The sequence below is a fragment of the Panthera pardus genome, unplaced genomic scaffold (assembly GCF_024362965.1).
Source record: "Panthera pardus isolate Hobbes unplaced genomic scaffold, ASM2436296v1 HiC_scaffold_2, whole genome shotgun sequence".
NCBI lineage: Eukaryota > Metazoa > Chordata > Mammalia > Carnivora > Felidae > Panthera > Panthera pardus.
Window position 1 is genome coordinate 62,685,706 of NW_026526765.1, and position 22,517 is coordinate 62,708,222.

General features: G+C 36.9%; 1 protein-coding gene across 2 annotated transcripts in view; it reads left to right on the forward strand.

Moving 5' to 3' along the window:
* The window catches only part of CREBRF (CREB3 regulatory factor), a 57,265-nt gene extending 38,799 nt beyond the window's left edge, over window positions 1–18,466 (forward strand). For both annotated transcript variants that reach the window (XM_019450334.2, XM_019450335.2), the window contains exons 8-9: window positions 2,848–2,970; window positions 12,782–18,466. In XM_019450334.2, the coding sequence (XP_019305879.1) occupies window positions 2,848–2,970; window positions 12,782–12,897 (239 nt within the window). In that variant the 3' untranslated portion in view covers window positions 12,898–18,466. The remainder of the gene's footprint in view (window positions 1–2,847; window positions 2,971–12,781) is intronic.
* The last annotated feature ends 4,051 nt before the right edge of the window (window positions 18,467–22,517 follow it).

Consider the following 22,517-nt stretch of genomic DNA (forward strand, 5'->3'; position numbering starts at 1 on the left):
GCAAGCTACAGGATCTGAGCTGTCAGCACAGAACCCTTTGTGGGGCTTGAACTCACAAACCACAAGATCATGACCTGAGCCAAAGTCAGACACTTAACTTAACCAACTGAGCCACCCAGGCACCCCTAATTTTTAAAAAAAAATTTTAATGTTTATTTCTTTTTTGAGAGAGAGATAGAGTGACAGAGCATGAGCAGGGGAGGGACAGAGAGAGACACACACAGAATCTGAAGCAGGCTCCAGGCTCTGAGCTGTCAGCACAGAGCCTGACGCAGGGCTTGAACCCACAAACCGTGAGATTATGACCTGAGCCAAAGTCAGATGCGTAACCAACTGAGCCACCCAGGTGCCCCTGGGCACCCTTATTTTTTTTTTTTTAATGTTTATTTATTTAAAAAAAATTTTTTTTTTCAACGTTTATTTGTTTTTGAGCCAGAGAGAGACAGAGCATGAACAGGGGAGGGGTAGAGAGAGAGGGAAACACAGAATCTGAAACAGGCTGCAGGCTCTGAGCTGTCAGCACAGAGCCTGACGCGGGGCTTGAACTCACGGGCCGTGAGATCATGACCTGAGCCGAAGTTGGACGCTTAACCGACCAAGCCACCCAGGCGCCCCTTAATGTTTATTTTTGAGAGAGCGAGAGAGAGAGAGAGACAGAGAGAGAGAGACAGAGCGTGATTGGGGGAGGGACAGAGGCAGATGGAGACACAGAATCCAAAGCAGACCCCAGGCTCCCAGCTGTCAGCACAGAGCCCAACACGAGGCTCTCCGTGAGATCATGGCCTGAGCTGAAGTCAGCCACTTAACTGACTGAGCCACCCAGGTGCCCGTGAATTTTTACTTTTAAAACTCTTTGCTGCTAATATATAAAATGGATTTTTATATATTATTCTTGTATCTTGTCATCTTGCTAAATTTACTAGTTCCAGTGTAGGTATGTAGATGCCCTGGGATTTTCTGTTTAAGCAGTCATCATCTGCAAATAGGGATGGCTTTATTTTTTCTTTCCTGTGTGTGTGTGTTTTTTTTTTAATGTTTATTTTTGAGAGAGAGAGTGAAAGCAGGGTAGGGGCAGAGAGAGAGGGGGACAGAGGATCTGAAGTGGGCTCCATGCTGAGAGTAGTGAGCCTGATGTAGGGCTTGAACTCACAAACTGTCAGACCATGACCTAAGCCAAAACCAAGAGCTGGATGCTGAACCGATTGAGCCACCCAGGCTGTTTTTTCTTTTTTTTCTGATATTTTTTCTTTTTTTCTTTTCTGATACTTACGCCTTTCATTTTCTTGCCTTATTGCAATATCTAAGACATTGGATAGACATGGTGATTGTCTTGTTTGCAATCTCAGGGAAGGGAACCTTTCACCTTAAAGTATGATGTTGGTGGTAGGCTTTTTTGTAAGATGATACCCTGTATCACTTTAAGTAAGTTCTCTTCTTTTCCTAGTTTCATTTATCTTGAATGGTGTTGAATATTGTTATATGCTCTTTTTTGCATCTATTGGAACAGTCATGTTGTCCTCCTTTATTCTGGTAACATATCATATATTTACCTCTTAATATGGTGAATTACATTAATTGATTTTTTATTATTAAACCAACCTTGCATTGTTAGAATAAACTCTACTTGGTTATGATTTAGTTTCTCTTTGTATATTAGAGTCTACTACAAATATTCTATAAGATTCTATTCCAAAACTTTAAGTTGGATTCTGTTGCTAATATTTTGTTAAGAATTTGATGTCTGTATTCAAGAGGGACATTGGTCTGTGATTTTTTTTGTAATATCTTTGTCAGGTTTTGGTATTTGGACTATTTTGTCTTTATAGAATGAATTAGGCCATGATCTTTCTTCCACTTTTCTGAAAAGTTTGATAAGATCAATTTTGTTTCTTCGTTGTATATTTGATATAGTTTTCCATTAAAACCCTCTGGGTTTTCTTTTGGGAATAAATTTTGGATAAATTAATACTTTTACTACAAATAGGGTGTTCAGATTTTTCATTTCTTCTTGTGTCAGTTTTGTTAAGTTGCATTTTCAAGAAATGTGACCATTTTTTACCAAATTATTGAATTTGTTGGCATAGTATTTTCTTATTATTCTTTCAATGGCTCTAGATTCTTAAGTGAATGAATCCCTTTTTCATTCCATGTCAATCCAAAAGGTGGAACCCCTTTTTCATTCCAATCAATCATATAGGTGATTGATCTATTTAGCTGGGGTTGGTTGGGGGTGGGAGTGGATATCAATTTTGTTGATCTTTTTAAGGAACCATTTTGGGCTTTGTTACTTTTCTCTCTTGTTATGTTTGTGTTGTTTTATTGATTTCTGCCCTTTATGATTTCTCTCCTTCTATTTACTTTTGGTTAACTCTTCTTTCTTTCTTTCTTTCTTTCTTTCTTTCTTTCTTTCTTTCCTTCCTTCCTTCCTTCCTTCCTTCCTTCCTTCCTTCCTTCCTTCTTTTTTCTTTTAAAGCTTCTTAAGGTGGGGATATTTGTTTTTAAAGTTTTGTCTTTGGAGGACTTGAAGGACTTCATTTGATTTATTTAATAAACATGTATTAACATCTATGATTTGATATACAGGCACTATCATAGGTCTTAAAGCCATGAAGACAAGTAAGGAAATTGCTTATAGGATAGTAGACATTGATACATGTCTACAGTGTGTTATCGAAAATGGCATATCATTTGAAGTTAGTCCCTTTGGATAAGAAAGCTTATAACCATTACTACTTAATATTTTCTTACACATTTTCCATTTTTTAACCAAATAACTGTTACTACATAATAAAAAGCAAATTCTTCCATGTCAGTGACGTGTTCCAAGTGTCTTGTTCTGTCTTACAGATAATTTATTGTTTGTAATCAACTCCATCAAGCAAGAGATTGTAAATCGAGTACAGAATCCAAGAGAGGAGAGAGGACCCAACATGGGGCAGAAGCTTGAAATGCTCATTAAGGATACTCTTGGTAAGAAGAATATTGGAAAAATTAATAACAGTAACATGTAGTATAAGATATATGATTTAAGGAGATACTAAGTTCTTTTAAGGAAAACCCCAAATGCTTTTATTGTAGTTACTTTTCTTTACGAGTTGTTTTGTCTTTTGAGATTTTGCATTCATAAACATGTATTGCTGGTTACCACAATTTGTTATTTATACTTCATTACTGAACTATTTTAACACTTAGGAAAGATGAACTTCTAGCAACTTTACCTTTTGTGAGGAAAGGAAAGATCCCTGAGCTGTCAAGCCTGTAATTTGTACTTTGGTGGAGGTTCTTATCTGTACATTTACTCAGTAGTACATTTCACGGGATTCTAATAAACTTACTTGTGTGGTTTTCCCTGGACAGATTATACAACATGGGGAGGAACAGAGAGGCAGGCATCCAGAAATCAAGTAGAGGAATACCTGATGGAGGAAAGAGGGAGATAATACAGACATGAGAACTCTAGAGGTGCTGGAGCTTAGGGGCCATAGGAGCAGATCACCTTGGGAGTAGCATCCCAGGACACTGCAGCATAGTGCAATCTGTGAGAACCTTGAAGCATCATAAAATTGGTTCAGCTGTTTCATATGTTCTTTAACAATATTTATTCTAGGACGGTCTTTTAAAAACTGGTTCTTATGTAGTCATTATGTAGAGTGACATACTTCAGCTATCTAAGAATTTTCTTCCAGTTCATTTTTCCCCAGGATGCTGATTGTGTATTGAATCAGGTCACTCAAAAGAATTAGAGCTTACTTGTTTTTTAAGTTTATTTATTTATTTTGAGAGAGAGGGAGAGAGAGAGCAAGCAGGGGAGGGGCAGAGAGAGAGAGAGGAAGAGAGAGTATCCCAAGCAGGCTCTTCACTGTCAGTGGGGACTCCAGCTTGGGGCTCGAACTCACAAACTGTGAGACCATGACCTGAGATGAAACCAAGAGCCAACCGTTTAACCGATTGAGCCACCCAGGTGCCCCTAGAGCTTTCTTTTTAATAATTATTTAGTTCCTTACCTGAATTCTAGAGTAACAAACACTATAAATCATTCTATTTTCTTAAAACTGTAAATATCTCAGAATTTTTTTACATTTCTGTTAAGACAATTTTTCTTACTTTTAGTTACTATAGATTCATTCAAAGTGTTTTCAGTGCCTGCTCTATGGCCCAGTGTGGGGGGATATAGGGTTGAATAACAGACTTGGTCACTAGTCTAAAAATGGAAGACCAAGAATAAACAGAAAAAGATAACAAATTGTGGCAATCGCTGTGAAGAAATCAAGATGTTTCCATGGAGTGAAGTGAGCAACAGTTTATTTCTATTTATTTATTTATTTATTTATTTATTTAATATAATTTATTGTCAAATTGGCTAACATACAGTGTGTAAAGTGTGCTCTTGGTTTTTGGGATAGATTCTCATGGTTCATTGAACAGTTTATTCCTATTTATACAGAAATACTTCTCACAGCTACCAAAATGATTGCATTTTCTTTGATTAAAAATAAATGCAGATTGAATGCTTCCATGCATGTGTCCACAATGCATGTTTCTGATGGTCTCTGAAATTATTAGTTTCTCTTTGTCAGCATTGTGTTCATACTGAAGGTAAAATATTCTAGTATATTTGAAAGGCAGTTTGGAAATCATTGGTAAAATTAGCAATGCATATAGATATTAGCAAAATAGTTTCATAAAGTTTGGCAACATTTATGCTTGAAGGCCAAAGGAGAAGGTTTGTAAGTGAGATCAAGGGCCAGGAAAGAGGGCTTCCTCGGGTGTTCGGAAGGGATAAACAGCTAACATTTACTGGGTACTTACTGTGACCTAGGACCTGTCTGCTAAGGTTGTTTAGTCATTTACTTTTACAGTTCTGTGAAGGAGGTATTACTACTCTAGTTTTACAAATAGGAATTAGAAAACACAGCAAGGTATTAAAGTATCTTATGAGTCCCACAATCAATAAGTGGCCGAACCAGGAGTAGAAGTTCTTTGAGTTCCAGTGCTCACACTGCCTCCACATACCATCATTGAGCCCTGTCATCTGACTCTCATCTCTGTAGTCTGACCTGAATAGTTTATCATTGGCCCCCTAATCGCTTCATCCAGTAGGCCTACTTGAGGATTTCTTTTTCTTGACACTCATTGTAACATTTGGCACTTCTGAATATTTTTCTGGAAACATTTTCTTTATTTTAAGATCTGCATGCCTTGTTTCCTATCTTTTTACCAAAAAAAAAAAAAAACAAACCAAAAAAACCCAAACAAACACTAGTGGTGTCTCTGTGGCTCTGGCAAAACCAGTGGTCTGAAAATTAAAGTCATGTTTCCAAAAAACAGAAGTTTGTTTATTGTAGTGGTTAAAATCAGAGTATTTGAAATCAGTTCTAGATTGAACTCCTGGCCCTACTACATACTACATGAGGACCCTACGAAAGTGACTTCACTTCCCTCAACCTAATTTTGTTCATCTATAAAATATGGACAGTTGTGTGGATTAATTGAGAAGAGTGCATATAAAACACTTAGCACCCTGCTGAGCACATAAATTCTCAATATTCCATAAGTGTTAGCTGTTGATGTTAACCATATTACATCTTAACCATTTAGGTTTTTTTCTTTTTTCTTAAAAGTTTTATTTCCACCTTATTCCTAAAATCCATCATTCATATTTTAGAAAATTGAAGAATTTTTTCATGACAAAGTCAATTAAAATTAGTCAAATGCTTAAGTTGCATGTTCACAACATATTAACCTGATAATTATTTGTGATATAATTGGCTAACAAGATAGATCTAATTTTTCTATTTAGGTATTCCAAACAGTATAACATTTCAGTGATTATTGCTTATCAGTAATTAATAATTCTTTTTGCTAAGTTTTAGGAAATGACCTATAGTTACTAGATAAGTTCACAGAATAGTAAAATGAATATGTAATTATTATATTTACAGAATTACCTTTTCAAAAGTAGAGTTGTACATATGTATCAAAATAGAGTAATGCAAAATGAAACAAAACTAAGAACTGTATATTTATACAGAAAATAAACAGTAAAGGGGTTCTTGGGTGGCTCAGTTGGTTAAACGGCTGACTTCAGTTCAGGTCATGATCTCGTGGTTTGAGTTTGAGCCCTGCATTGGGCTCTGTGCTGACAGCTCAGAGCCTGGGGCCTGCTTCCGATTCTGTGTCTCCCTCTCTCTCCACCCCTCCCCTGCTTGGTCTCTCTCTCTTTCTCTCTCTCAAAACTAATAAACATTAAAAAAAATTTTTTTTTTAAAAACACAAAAAACCCAAGATCACCTCAATTACCCAAAATACAAGATGAGATTGAAAAACTACCATTCATTAAAAAAAATAAAAAAATAAAACAATATGAAAGATCAGAAGTTTATTTTGAACAAAACTATATTTATGTAGAAAACACTTAGGTGAAGAGTGGATTCTAACTATCAATATTTTCCTAAACAACCAGTTACTTTTTACCTCATGTAGATTAATTCAGTATGCAAATAGGAAGTCCTGGTGAATTTACTTGACTTTTTCTTCAAATGGATTGATGCTGTTTTAAAATTTTATGTATTCTTTCAGTGCATTTCTGTCTTTAATGTTCTTTAAAATAATTTTCAGTTCTTTTATTAGGTAGAGGGAGGAACTTAATATTACAAGTAAAGATTCTTTTTACCTTTTTAGTTTTTAATTTAAAGGCCTTATATGTTGATAAATGTGTATATTCTCTTTACATCTCAAAGGTCAATTTCAAATTCCTTGACTCACATTTTCTTTCCTTTAAAAAAATTTTCTTTAATGTTTGTGTATTATTTTTGAGAGAGAGAGAGAGAGAGAGCATGAGCAGGGGAAGGGCAGAGAGAGAGAGAGGGAGACACAGAATCTGAAGCAGGCTCCAGGCTCTGAGCTGTCAGCATAGAGCCCCACGTGGGGCTCAAACTCACAAACCCTGAGATCATGACCTGAGGCTAAGTCGGATGTTTAACCAACTGAGCCACCAGGTGCCCCTTTCCTTGAGTATTGAAATATGCTTCTCCGTTTTTTTGTGTTTTTTTTTGGCATAAAATGTTTCTGTTAAAAAGCTATTAATTGCCCTAATAATTGCCTAGGGTTTTTTTTCTCCTTATAGGTCATTTGCTATTTTTGCCAAGTTGTCAACAGGATTTTTTCTTTTTTTTTCTTTTTTTAATGTTTATTTTATTTTTGAGAGAGGGAGACCACTAGTGGAGGAGGGGACAGAGGATCCAAAGTGGGCTCCACACTGACAGCAGTGAGCTCCACACGGGGTTCAAACTCCCGAACCCACGAGATCATGACCTGAGCCAAAGTCAGATGCTAAACCAGCTGAGCCATCTAGGCACCCCATTCTTTTTCTTTAAATCCCAGTAATTTCACTAGACTTTGTCTTGGAGTTGGTCATTTTAGGTTGATATTGTCATGTGTGTACTGTGCTCTTTCAAACATTACTATTTGACCTGTTTCCTTCCTTTGTTTTGTTTTTGTTGTTCAGGGAATTATTATTTGTGGGTTGGACCTTCTTTGCCTAGCTTCGGTATTTCCTATGTATATTTAGTTTTTTATCAGTTTTTTGTTTCTTAATTTCTTTTTTTATTTTAAAATTGTTTCTTGTTTGCACCTCCATGTCTCTTGAAAGCATTATTGTTGTGTTTATTTGCTGCTCTTGTATTTTTTTTGTTTTTTCTTAATTTCAGAAATTAATTTTTCTTCCAGTTTTTTTCTGAGTTCTGTCACCTTATTTCTGAGTTTTTCTATTTCTGATTTATGTTGTCCCTTCATGTAACATTTTCCCTAATGTGTTTTAGTTCATTTTGAATATCCTTGCGTTCGTTCTGAAATAATAGTAGGGTCTGACCATTTGGAATAATAATAAAGGATATATATGGTCGTTTTGTGGTCATATCTGCTAGGATATTCATTGTTTGTAGGAATATTCTTCTCTTTTTTCTTATAATAACTTTATATGGGATTTTTGACCTTGATATTTTTCTATTCATTTGTATGTGAATTTGGTTTTTCTGAACTTTGAAAGTTTGGTTCACAATAGCTTTCCTGACTTCAGGCTTTACAGAGTCCTCTGTTTTTGTTAATATAAAACTATGTTTTGTATTCATTTATGAGATGGTGTATAGTCTAGCCACAAGAAGGGGACACAGGAGAGGAGCAGGAAGAAAGCTTATCCTAGAGAAACAAAGTCACCACATGCCACAAGGGGGCCACATGAAGGAAGCACTAAGGGAGAAGACTCAACAAAGCAGGTAGGGAAGAGACAGAGAAGAGAGAGAGACATGGAGTGGGAGAAAAACAAAGGAACCTGGGGACAAGTGCCTTTATTGGATGCTGAGGTGATATGCAAAAGCAAAGGGTGGGAGGCAATTTTTTTGGTACATTTGTGTGTCACTAGCCCACAGTCAAGTGAGGGCAAGAAGAACTTGTGGCAGGGCAGGTGCACAGGGCAGCTTGCTTTCTGAAATTTCTTGTTCTCTGCTCCTCTCCCATTTTATCTGCACCGTCTCTTTCTTTCATATCTATTGTTCCTGTCTTACTCAATTTTGATTCTTACCAATCCTGGCTCTTCTCATGCAAGGGAGTCCTGGTTGGTCAGTTTTTAGTTCACAGAGGCTAGACTGCTCCAGCCCCTCAACACCTTACTGCGGGCTCCTTGCACTCACCTTGTACTCACTATTCATTTGGACAAAAATCCCTCACGGCTTCAGCTGTGTTCTCATGTTGGTTTCCTGTGGCTTCCAGTGCATAACCTGTTGGCTATTTTATGCTTTTGTTCTCAGGTCCAATTACTCCCTTTTGACTCATCCTACACAAATGTTGGTAATGTTAATACCATGGAGGTCTTGTCACTTTTGATAGTTTGTTTGAACCCTTTTGGATTTTGGGGTTTGTGGAGATAACTTGTCACTTGTTAATGTTTTCCATGGTTTTTCTGCTTAATCTCTTTATATGGGGAACTGAGGAGATTAAAAATCTATACAGCTTTGTAACAGTCTTTTCAGAATTCCCCTCTGGAGCCATTTAAATAAGTTGGAGTTTCTTTTTCTTAAAGATTTGGTAGAATACTCTTTGAAACTGTCTCATCCTGTGTGTTTTTTGTGATTAACTCTTTGAAAACTTTCTGTGTTCTCTCTGATAATTTGTATGTCAGATTACAAACTCTTCTGGAGTCAGTTTTGATAATTTATATATTCCTAGAAAATTACCCACTTCCTCCATGCCCTCAAATTTATTAAAATTATCTTCATACTCCTCTGTATCCGTGGCTAGTGATTCATTTTCATTTGTTTATGTCTACTGTGTTCACCTTCACTTCTTGAATTGGTTAATTACAGGTGGTTCTCCTCCCCCCCCCCCCCCGCCCACCCAAACAAACCAGCTCTTGAATTTGTCAGTTCTTCTGATTAGATGTTAGTTGCTTAATTCACTTCTTTTTATTCTTTCTTGTTCATTATATAATTAAAAACCTTTGAAATTTCTTCTGAGTGCTGTGTTAGCTATATCCCAAATTCTGATGTCATATTTCATTGTTTTCTGAATACTTGGAAATTTTATGCTTGATTTACTCTGTGACCCAAGAATTGCTTGAGAGAGATTTAAAATTTTCCAGAAGGTAGATATTATTATTTTCTAGTTTTGTTATTAACTATTTTTGTGTGTGATTTAAGATTTTTTTAAGCTATCTAACATATGATTACATTTATTTATATTTGTTACATTTATTACAACCTTTTTAAATGTTCTGTGGGCACTTAAAAAGCAGATACATTTATTATGTTAAGACCCCCATTATATTGGGGCACCTGGTGGCTTGGTTAAACATCTGACTTTGGCTCATGTCATGACCTCACAGGTTGTGAATTTGAGCCCCACCTCTGCTGTCAGCACTGAGCCAGCTTTGAATCCCCTACCCCTGCCCTGCTCATGCTCTCTCTCTCAAAAAGTAAACTTAGTAAAAAAAAGACTCCGTTATACGTTGGTTAGGTCATCTTAAGTGGTTAGGTCATCTTAAGTAGGTCTCTTTTTCCTTTTCATTTTTGTAGGGGTGTCCATTTACTCTATGTAAAACTGAGAATGAGCACCCACCACTAATGTATTTCATTTTTTCTCCTGTTTTCCGAGGTTTTGCTTTTGAATGCTGGAATGCTTGAATGGGAATCCTTACCAGTAGATCTTTATTATGAATTGTAATCTTTACATCATGAAGCATACTTCTTTTGTCTTATTAATAGCTTTTTCTCTGAATTCAGTCTTGTCTGATATTGTAATCATAAATACAGCTTTCTTATTATTTATATTTGCTTAGTATACCTTTGCTTACTCTTTTATTTTCAGTCTTTCTGAATCACTTCATACTAGACACATCTCTTTTAAAAACATTTAAATTCAAATTTAATTTTGATAAGCATATTATAAAATTCACTTCTAGATTTTTATATATACCATATAGTCCTTTATTTGTCAGACAGGGAGTTTTTCTTTAATAGGTGAGTTGAACTCATTTTTTATTTATTGATACATGTTTGATTTTAGTTTTGTCATCAAAAAATCTGTTAGCCTTTGTTCATATGGCTTTTGCCTTTTTATATCATTCACTATATGATCCATTATTATAGTTTTAGTATGTGTTCTTTGATAATTTGTAAGCTCTGCATTGTTATCTTGTGAGTTGACTTTTTTAGTTATAACATATATATTTTTTCCCTTAACTTTCCATTTAAGAAAAGTAGAAATAGGACACTGAACATCTGCTTATCATTCAACTAGATTCACCAGTTGTTAATATTTTGCTGCAGTTGCTTTATTTGGATATCTACTTATTTTTATTCCTAAGTATCTGAAGGTAACTTCTAAACATACCCTTCATCCCTAACTACTTCAGCGTGTATTTCTTGAGAACAAGGACATTTTGAGAATAAGGCACAATACCATTTTCACATCCAAGTACTTCAACATTGATATAATATCTATATGGAGTCCATATTTAAACTTCCCCATTTGTCTCAATAATGTCCCTTAGAGCCTTTTTGGTTTTGATCCATTAAGTATCATGCATTACATTTATTTATATCATTTTTCTCCTTTAATCTAGATCAGTCTCCCAGTGTTGTGTTTATTTTTTCCTATGAAAAATCTAGGTAGCTGTTCTTGTAAAATGTCCCAACATCTGGAGTTGTCTGTTTCCTCATGATTACATGCAGTTAAATTTTCTTGGCAAGAATCTTCATAGGTGATTATCCTTCTCATTCCATCAATCAAGAAGCACATATATCAGTTTGTCCCATTATTGGTCATGTTAGATTTAGTCACATGATTGAGGTAGTGTCAATTGTCTGGTTTTTTTACAGTATCTTTTGACTTCTTCCTGGGAGCAGTGACTAGATATTTTTCTATTTCCATCTTGTTTTAATCATTTATTTTCTCATTACTTTTAAAACGTGCTTATACCTCTGTTATTTGACTTATTATTTTTTTTTTGAGTTTTTTTTAATGTTTATTTATTTTTGACAGAGAGAGAGACAGAGCATGAGCAGGGGAGGGGCAGAGAGAGAGGGAGACAAAGAATCCAAAGCAGGTTCCAGGCTCTGAGCTGTCAGCACAGAGCCCGATGCGGGGCTCAAACTCACAGACCACGAGATCATGACCTGAGCTGAAGTCGGACGTTCAATCGCCTGAGCCACTCAGGCACCCCTGTTATTTGACTTATTGATTTGAAGTATCTTTTGACTTCAGCTGTAGGAGATGAGGAAGATGAAAAACTCAACATACACTGTCTTCTACCTTTTTTTCCCTCTTCTCTTCCAACTTTTGTTTATTCATTCACTTTCTTTAAAATGAAGAAAAGTTGGGGGGGGCACCTGGGTGGCTCAGTCGGTTAAGCGGCCGAATTTGGCTCGGGTCATGATTTCGCGGTCCATGAGTTGGAACCTCGCGTCGGGCTCTGTGCTGACAGCTCAGAACCTGGAACCTGTTTCAGATTCTGTGTCTCCCTCTCTCTGACCCTCCCCTGTTCATGCACTGTCTCTCTCTGTCTCAAAAATAAAGGTTAAAAAAAATTTTTTTAATAAAAAATAAAATGAAAAGGGAACATAAACTTAATCCAGTATTTCTAAAAATTACTGAAAACATCCCTCAGATCAGAGTTTTCAGTTACATGGGTGAAACCCATCCATGGGATGCACAGAGGCTGGAGAAGTTGGAAGAGACTGGCTGAAAAAACAGAGCAAACATGCTGGGCTGGGGAACAACGCTTGTTGGTGGGTGTGGGTTTGGGCTTGGACTATTTTTTGGAACCTATTACCTGTCATCTCCCCCACTTAAAAATGGTGATTAACCATTCTTCATTATTGGTTTGACCTTTCTAATCTAAAAATTATAGGCTCTGGAGCACCTGGGTAGCTCAGTCAGTTAAGCATCTGACTCTTGTTTTCAGCTCAGGTCATGATCTCATGGTCTTGGGATCAAGCCCCGTGTTGGGGTCTGTGCTGAGCATGGAGCCTACTTGGGATTCTCTCTCCCCTCCCCACCCCCCGCCCTCCCCTCTCCCCATCTCTCTCAAAATAAATACACATTTTAAAACTGTAGGCTCTAATCTGATGAGGAGATTGAATTTCTATAGTAGCAAGCAGCTGAGTACTCATCTAGGACTGGTATCAAGCTGGGGGCCACCCCTGACCCTCAGATCTGCCTACTTCTCACCTTCCATCTATGCCATCGCCATTTCTGTGCCTAAGTGTGCCTTATTTCTTTTTCCTAGGTCTCCCAGTGGCTGGGCAAACCTCAGAATTTGTTAACCAAGTGTTAGAGAAGACGGCAGAAGGCAATCCCACTGGAGGCCTTGTAGGACTAAGGATACCAACATCAAAAGTGTAATCAGCCTCATTGGACCACTGGTCAGAAATGTCTGTGTTTGTCACATTATTCATTGTAAATTTTCATTCTGTTTTGCATGTCAGTTTAGCATTATGTAAAACATTGATTAGGTTACGTTGTTTTAAGAACTAAGTAGCATAAGTGAAGCATGATCCAAAATACTTGATTATTGCATTTTCAGAGCATAAACCATGGTTAAAACTGCTACTGGCGTCAGAATTGGAACGTGTACATTTAAGTAAACGTTTAGATACAGATTGCAAAAATCTGTTAAAGTCAAACAAGTTTTGGAGGAGTGAAGATACTAGTAAATGCCAAATACTGTGGCAGGTTTATGCTCTGAACCACACAAAAAAATTGAGGAAGCATTTTTTTAAACAGTCCGTTTAGATTGTTTTTAGAATTATTCCTTTTGTTCTGATTTTTCCACAACCATTAATCTCACTTGTACATGGCACAACCCAGCACTCATGCCCATGTGCCATATTAGAAGTTCATTTTCCGAGCTCAATATGGTATATATAAATATATATATAGATATATATATAATGTCTGTGCAAGTAAGAAAAAAAAGCATATTCTTTGTGCCTTGTATTTTGGGGAAACTATAAAACTGGTAATATTTTGTATGATGAAAACCCTACTGAGGAGAAACAAGATATATAGATGGAGAAATTATGGGGTTTAAATGTTTTTTTGTTCCAACTCTTTTTCAAATTTTTTGAATGTATATAGGACTATGTTGAAATGTAGATATATGCCACAGAGTCTGTGTATTGTATAAAAAACAAAACAAAAAAACAAACAAAAAAAAGATGGCTCTAGAAAACTCCTATTTCGGTACTTGACCGGAAGAAGACAAATACTTGCACATTATTGCGATTGTTTTATTTTTTGTACCAAAGACAAATGCAACTGATATGGCAAACTGCCAGTCTAAGTAAAGTTTTGCACAGCTTACATGATACTGTATGAATGTATGAAAAACAAAGGAAAAAAAACCCAGAAAAATGAAAAGGTCAGGGTTAGGGATCTTACTGAACTGTGAATCTTATTTCTGTTTGGGTCCAATTATCTACAGAAGGAGCATCCACACATACAGATATTATTTTGCCGTTCCTCTCATTCGCTTCCATAGTAGATAAGTTGGTGGCCATTTAGATGTCTGTAAGTCTTTTTATTTCTGCACTTATTGTAGGAAATTTTAATATATTTCATTTTAGTAAGCTATTGGTAAAATAGTTTTTGACCTTGAAAATTAAAGTTTATTTAGCTTATTGTAGTATACTTCCACCAAACAACCAAAATACAGATTATTTTTATTGTATTATATATATATATGTAAAGAAAGAAAAAAAAGCTAAAAATATCTAATTCTTTAGTTGCCACTTTTCCAATCAATGTATTATTGTGCATGTAATATTTTCAAAGATCAACACAAGCTTAAAACAAAAACAATTTATAGATTTTTATATTTTTGTACAGGTATTTTCAAACTAGCTTCTTCAAACTTACATGTGACTTCTTCTATGTTTCTAGAACTGAGAAATAATTAACACGTTTAGTTTTTAGGTGCTCTTTTTTGCTCACATAAAACAGCTTCATTAGTCAGTGTTTTAACTATGTTAAAGCTTTACCTCTTGATGAGAAATTTCTTGTGTCAAGGCAGCATTATAAACCTTCCCCACAGATCTTTCCATTCTGTCTCTCTTACTGTTGATTCTCAAATCTTGTGTTTTGAACTCTGAAAACTGGTGGCTTAAAAACTATACTTAAAAAAAAAAAAAAATTCCTATCTAGCCCAGAAAAAATACCAAAAATTTCAGACCTAGCTGCTGGGAAAGTATCTATTTCTCCAACCATTTCTCCGTTACTCCCTGGAGAATTTATTCCTTAATTATATTTTGTTTTTACAGTGTGTTTCCTTTTCTTCTACTTTATTCCCCCAACCCTCACCGCTATTTGTAAGCTGTAGCATATGAAGCTATAGCTTATAAAGGCTTGATTCTAAAACACACAGTAACAACTGAACTATGTCCTTATATGCTTCTTTGACATCATGAAAAGGAAACTCAGAAAAGGATTAACACCTTAGCTGAACTGTGATACACAAGATTTTCCTGTGTGCTTGGTGGAAATGTACCTGGTTAGTTAGTGCATTCATGCTCAACAGGCGATAAGCTCAGATCTAATGGTTTAATAGAACGTAAGCTCATTGTTTAAAGTTTTTCCTCTTCAGGTGGGAGAAGGCAGAGCACAGGCTTATAACTTGGAAGTATCTGAAGTTTTGACAGAGTGTGTTTAGTAGATTGAAACATGTTCCAAAATATGGCAGTTTTGCAATCAGGTGAAAATCACTTCATGATAGAGACTCAGCTGATGAGGTTTATAAAATTGCCCCTTTCTAGCTGCTCTGTTAGGAATTCTGGTTTTTGATACTTTTTTCCTGTCTGCAAACCAGAATTTGATTTTTTGGTCTTGCATTTCAGAAAAAAAAAAAAAAAAGACTTTGAATCTGTTTAGTAGATTCCATATCCTTGCATTTCAGTGTTTTATATGTACTACTTAAGTTAAATAGTTTAAAAGCTTTTAAATAGTTGAGCTTTTTAATGTTGACACTTTATTTTGTACCTATTTATATATGTATGTATATCTTAGAAAAGCACTTTGTTAAAAAAAAATTGCATTTTATATGATTCCTGCCATTTGCTGCTAAATCTGGGCTGGTCAGAATGCTGCAGCGATACTTGATCTAAATAAAAAAACCTGGCAGTAAAATGTAGAGTGAAAGTTAAATCCTCTTGCTGTTTTAACTTTATCATAAAGATGACATAGGCAAGCTGTGCAGCTTTACATTTTAACCAGGGGACTCTGTGGCATTTAAAACCGTCTAGAAATGGTTGTACTTTAATGCCAGTAATAATCTGCTTCCTCTATTGTCATTAAAATATATACGTTTAGTGTATCACACAACAGATCTTATAAGGGTAACGTAAAAACCCCAACAATTGTACATGTTCTGTTTTTGAAAATTGTGGCATGTATTTTTGGGCGAAGATCATTAGAGAAGAGCTCTCTAAAGGTTTTCTGTGTTCATACATGGTATACAGATAGCTCATAACGAAGTCCAGAATCTTACTTTAAGTGAAGGCATTGTGAATTCACCTCAAGTAAACCCATTGTTCCAAAAGCAATTATAAACTTTGACTCGAGTACTACTATGATTTAAGAAAAAAAATACAAAAAACGTTCTTCCTCGTTTCAGATACACTGGATTCTTTATAGAGTTTGTCTCCATATGAAAGCATGCTGTCCAGTTGTTCTTGTTAAGATCTTGTCTGAGTTTTGAATTGGGTGCCACACTTTTTCAGTCAATATGATTGCTTGTCCTACTGTACCATGTATGATTCTTGTCCTTTCCTATATCCTTCATGACAGATTATGATGTGGCTTTATATTGTGCCTTACTTGTACATTGAAACTGAACATCTTCATTCCCTTCCACTTCCTAAATCTTTCACTTTGACCTTTTTGGTAAGAGAATCAGAGCAATTATAAACACATTGTGAAGGATTTCAGATGGGTATGGTTTCAAATTCCCTCTCTTCACAGTTATTTTATATTTGTATGGAAGACCAGTTTTGAATGGTCTTTAAATATGAGAGGGAAAGACTTAGCAGTAATTTCACTACATCCCTTTTTTCTGACTTTCATGAATTTGTCCTACATCTTCTTTCTGATGCTTGACTTTATTTGCTCCGTAGCAATAGTCTGCATTTAAAGAAAGGTGTGTTCAGTTCATCAGCTTGAAATTGACTATTTCATCTTTCCAGAATTTTTTAGGAGAAGAATACCCGTTTTGTTTGTTTTATAAAACAGATGACAAGTCTCTTTAAAAGAAACAGAAGTACAGTACTTTTGAAATACAATGCTGTTAGTTTGGATTTCTTTTTTTATATATACTATTCATACAATTATCTGATGTTTGCCTTCATTAATAAAGCTGTTAGTTTATTCACCAAAATGTCAAGAATGGATGTGCTTTTCTTTATTCCATACATTTAAAAATATTTTAGCTGCTAAGATTTAGTTAACTTTCTAAGAAACAAATTCAAGTTGCCTTCAGCAGGAATTAACAAAAGCTTATGTTCCCTTTCTTTATATAGTCTTCCTAAAATTCTGTTCAAGTATTTTCTAGTTAATTATGTAAGAGAATGTTAGCATCTCTCCAAATCTTGAAACTTGAATTTTGAGAATGCATTGAATTATGCTTTCAGTGTTAAAGTAAAAGGTTTCAATTATCCTTCTAGTGAAGTCGATTGTGGAATACCATTTCCCATGGAACTGAGGCCATTTCCACAACTTTGCACAGAATTGCAGTCTTGTTCTTCCCTTGGATCATGACAAATAAGTCTCACACAGTGCCGTAATACTTGTGGATTCTTTTGTAATCTTTGTAATCTTAATAAGGGCATTATGAGAAGATGACTCCATGTTTTTTTAATATTTCAAACACATTGGGATGGAACAATGAACGTCCGCTGTAGGAACAGTTGTTTCGTTTTAAGGAATAAGCATGTTGGGAAAAGATGATGAAAATGTACTACTGACAGTTTTACACTTCCATAGGCGAGTGGGATTATGTGTTGAAGCATAATCCTCATGCTTAGTAAACTGACTGAAATTGTAGAAATTACACCTAGGAACTGAATGATGCCAAATTGCCATTTTTCTTTAGAAAAGAGAGGTTTGGGTGTAGTAGTGAGGGACTAGAACCTTAAAACTGCTTCCAAACAGTTATCTTGGAATCGAAGACTTGGTGACTAGCGAAGAACACGAGGGTCCGGTATCTCAGTGTGCCAAGTTCAGGTGAACTAGGTTTGCCTCTTTCATAACCATGTAAACACAACGGTGTGTAGGTAATTAAATTCTGGGTGTATGGGAGCGGGACGGACTACCGTGTCTTGCCCTTCGCCCTTTGTTTTTTTCGGAACCAAATAACAGAAATGTGTATGTGTGTACTGTATCTGCCTTCTCCACCGCATCTTTATGACACTGTATTCCGCTGCCTGCTTTTTTTTTTTTTTTAACCTTCTTTCCCTAGGATTTGTCCTCCAACTTAGCATTTGTGATTAACAGTTGATACTAGGGCTGACCGCACATGAGAAGTCACAAGAGAAGAGCGGAAGGGCAAGAATTCAGAGCATTCGTTCATACAATGTGGCAACCTCTTTTGCGTAGTGGCGTAGGATCCTGTTTGTAATGCTATCATAAATATTCTGTAGTTTTGTTTCCCCATTCCCCCAACTGGAGCTATGAAACTTATTGGATTCAGTCTTGTCTTTTGTCTAGAAAGAATTTTATCTTGTTGACGCATGAGCTGTTTAAAAATTATTCTATTAAATGTTGGTTAATAGTTGTGCAGTTTTTCTTTTCAGAAGAAGAGGCAATTCAAATGTTGCCTTTGTTTTCTGTCACCTTCCAACCCCCCAGCACTTCTAGTCAGATACAGATTCATCAGTGTATGCAACATCCTTTGTAATTTAAAATAAAAAAAAGATGAAAAGGTTTTGAATTGTTTGTCTCATGTTTTCGCCCTTCCCTTCTCTGTTGCTTTTCTGTCGTTTACCAAGGTGGCTAACCATCTCCTCGTCTGCAAAGAAATTGCAAACTAAAGACAGCAGTGAACTGTGGATTGTGCTGCCCCTCTCTTGGTGTAGGGCATAAAGAGCTAACATTTTGGACACTTCGGGCTTTTTCAGTACTCTAGTGAAAGTTAGTTATTATGGAAAATTATTGGTTGATGAAAACATTTGCATTCTTCATAGTTTGGAACATAGTTTAGTTTACATGTATTTTTCGTCTTTGATTCTTCAGGCAAGCAAGGGAAATAAAATGTTTCAAGTCTCTCCTGACTTAAACATTTGTATGTGCTTGTATGTTTAATCAAAGTACGTCTCTGAGATCGGCTGGGTATATACACAGAGCCTTAAGTGAGGGGACCTGAGTGAACACCACCGTGGCACTGTGTTCCTTCAGCCAACAAACCTTTGTTTAGCCCATGCTCCGCCAAGACTTGTGCTAGGTACGGACTGTAAAGAGATTAGAGAGACATCCAGGAACTCCTGAGGTTGCTGAGGGGAGGCAGCATGTGAACAGGATCGTGGAACAAGACAAGAGCTGTTACAAATGGAAAGGGTTCTGGGTACGTTATTGCCGAGATACTTGCAAGGATGCGGGTACCACATCCAGTAGGGTATGTTAGGGAAGAATTGACAGGCTTGTGTTCGTGATATCCCAGGACTCTTGAAAACAGCTCTTTTTGCTTCATTCAAGGGATATTGGGGCCATCAGAGAGCAAAGTGGACGTGGCCTCTCAGGGACTGGTTCTGCTTCAGGACTTGACCTCCATCCCAGGAGCCTCTGTCATGGTCTGGGAACTTGTAAGGAGTTGGGTGAGCCAAGTCAGTATAGTCCTTAGGAAACCAAACCTTTTGTGGGTAGCACCTAGTTAAATGGGTTGTTCAGTTGTCCCTCCTCACCCAGTGATTTCAGAACCAGGAGAGCTCTTTAGCAAGCAAGCAAGACATAAGTTGGGAAATACTTTAATATTCCTGCTGAAAGGTTTATAATAGGAAGAGGGTGTTAGAAAGGCTAGGAGCACCTCAGTGACTCTGTTGGTTGAGTGCCCAACTTCGGCTCCGGTCATGATCTCACGGGTCGTGACTTTGAGCCCCGCATCCAGCTCTCTGCTATCAGCCTGTCAGCACAGAGCCCGCTTTGGATCCTCTGTCTCCCTCTCTCTGCCTTGTCCCCGCTTACGCTCTCCCCAGAATAAATACTAAAAAAAAAAAAAAAAAAAAAAAAAAGTCTAGAAGGCTGGGGTAGCATTCATTAAACCCCTGCTAGGTGCTTTCCTGTCAGGTAACTCTGCTCTCCATGGCGCAGTGAGGTGGGTGGTTGTGTCCATCTTACAAAGGAGAATAAACTCCGTTGAGGAGACTCACCTCACACCCAGCGTGTGTGATGGCCCCAGTTCAAACTCCTGTCTGCTGACTGCACTGAGAGACGATTCGTACTCCTGAAGGGCCAGGCCAGGTTACAGGCAGTATATAATGGTATCTGTGTAGGAGGGAGATAATAGGCTTAGAATCTGAAGCCAGAAAGAACTAAAGCTAAAACCAAGCAAATGTAGTAACCAAAAGTTAGTCTCAGGATGTGTGGGTAGAGGTGATAGCAAAACAGTGTTGGCCAAAGCAGCCTGTGATCGAGAGTGTGGGTCACCACACTGTACGTCTATCCCTCAAAGATGGCCTCTAGATTAAGGGCTTAGAGTTGGGTCTCTTCGTTAGAAGGGAGCATGTTGGAGGTGGAGAAAAGGGGATCTGTGTTTTCTTCTCTAATTGCTATGTAGAGAATTGCATGGAGACTGTCAGTTGCATAGCGGCCCAAGGTCATGCGTCCTAAATAGGGAGCTTCTATTTGAGGATCCAAAACTTTTGAGTGATCTGAAAAATTTCAGTTTCTTTAAAAGATTCTAAACTTAAAACATCACCAGGAATGAACTTAAAATGTACAGGGTCTAGATAAAGAAAACTTTAAAATAATATGAAGGACATAGAAGAAGACATGAACAAATGGAAAGAAAGACCCAAGTTTTTGAACTGGAGCAGCCAACAACATGAAGCTGTCAGTCCTCAAAATTAACAAATGTAATGCTATCTCAATAAGACATACCAATGGGTTAAAAAAAAAACAAAAACACCTAAGTTCATATGGGGAAAAAAATAATAGCTGGAAGATGATGCTAGGGGGAAAAAAAGATTGGGTGTTTAATCCAAACATTAAAACACATAAAACTATAAATAAAACTAAAAATTTTTGGTGCATAAATGAATAGGCCAATAGAAGGAAAAGTTTAGAAACAGATTCAAACATAAGAATTTATTATGGTAAATGTGCCATCCAGAACCAGGGGAAAAAAAGATGGATTCTTCAGAAAATAGCGTTGGAACAACTGGGAAACTCTCTGGAGAAAGAAAAGTTGGCTCTGTATCTCACACCATATTTCAAACTGTATACATAACAGGAAATGTGGGCAATTCCTTTAAAATCTGTGGGAGGGGGTGGGGAGAATGTTCTAACTTGGATCCCAAATTCAGGAGTCATAAATGAAGATCGACAAATTCTATGTGAAACAAAAATAAAAAATTGAAACCTTTTTAAAGTCAAAAACATCATAAGCCAAGTCAAAATGCTATAGACTATGAAAAAACTCATCTCTAAGGGCTAATCCTCCTAATATATTAAGAGCTCCTGGAAACTAGTATGAAAAACCAACCACCCAATAGAGAAATGAGTAAAGTAACTACAAGTAGCACACAATCTCATTCATAATAAGAGAAATGCACATTAAAAGATGGCATGTTTCACTTAATCAAATTGGGAAAAATCCTAGTGTTTAACACACCATGTTGGTGAGGCCATGGGAACGCAGGCATTTGTACCACCTTGCTGTGGAAAACTGACGTAACCTCTATGAAGAGCAATCTGGTGGTTTGTATCTAAATTTTAAAATGCACATATCCTTTCATCTAGCACTTCCATTTGCCCTGGGCAAATCATCCCGTGCCTGTTTCTTCATGTGTAAAATGCAGACAATTCTACCTCGTAGGGTTGTTGTGAGAATTGTTAGATGAAACACATTAAGAACTTTGTACAAAGTGCCTGGCACATAGGAAGTACTCCAAAAATGTCAGCAATGTAATAGCAGCTAATGCACGTTGAGTTTTTTTTTTTTTTTTTTTTTAAATTTTTTTTTTCATGCACGTTGAGTTTTTAAACATATGCTGCATTTACTACACGGTGCTTGGTGCTTTTCATGTATTACCTCATTTAATGCTCCAGCCATCCCTGTGATTATCACCAGTTAGCCTCAGGATTCTGAGGCACAGAGATGTGAAGTGGGTCGTCCCGCAGGATTCAAGCAGGGTTGACTCCCAAGCTTCGCTTAAGGGAAGGTGCGTGGAGCACTGGAGTAACACAGATGGGCAAGCCATGTGTTGGTTTTTGAGGGAAGATGTGGCTCTCAGTTAAGGCTCTGCCACTCTCAAGTTGGGTAGCCTTGGGGCAGGATGTTCAGTTTTGTTTCACTTTTGACCTACTCTTAGTCCATCTGCCAATCTGTAAAACTGGGGTATAACTATTTCAAGTGTGGTTGAGAGGATTAAACTAGGCATTCAGGTCTTCCTAATTCATGCTTGCTGATGTGAACAAAAGTACGCAGGGTGGGAGCAAAAGGGGAAACGCATTCTGAGAAGAGGGAACAGCACATTCCAAAGCTACAGATCTAAAAAGAGCCTGAGGAATCCAGGAGTGGGATGAGATGCGGTGGCTGATGGCCTTGAAGACCAGCTAAGAAACTTGGACAATTTAATAATAAAAATAAAACAAAGAGCCACCATTTTCTGAGAGTCTGCTCTTAATTATTTCCATCAAAACTACTCCAGCGAGGTAGATTTAATAAATCCAACTGTACACAAAAGGGAACTGCCAGGAGCCTCAGAAGAGGTGTAAGCTGGGAGGTGGCTTGATCAGTTGTGATTTTAGAACCCTTGGAC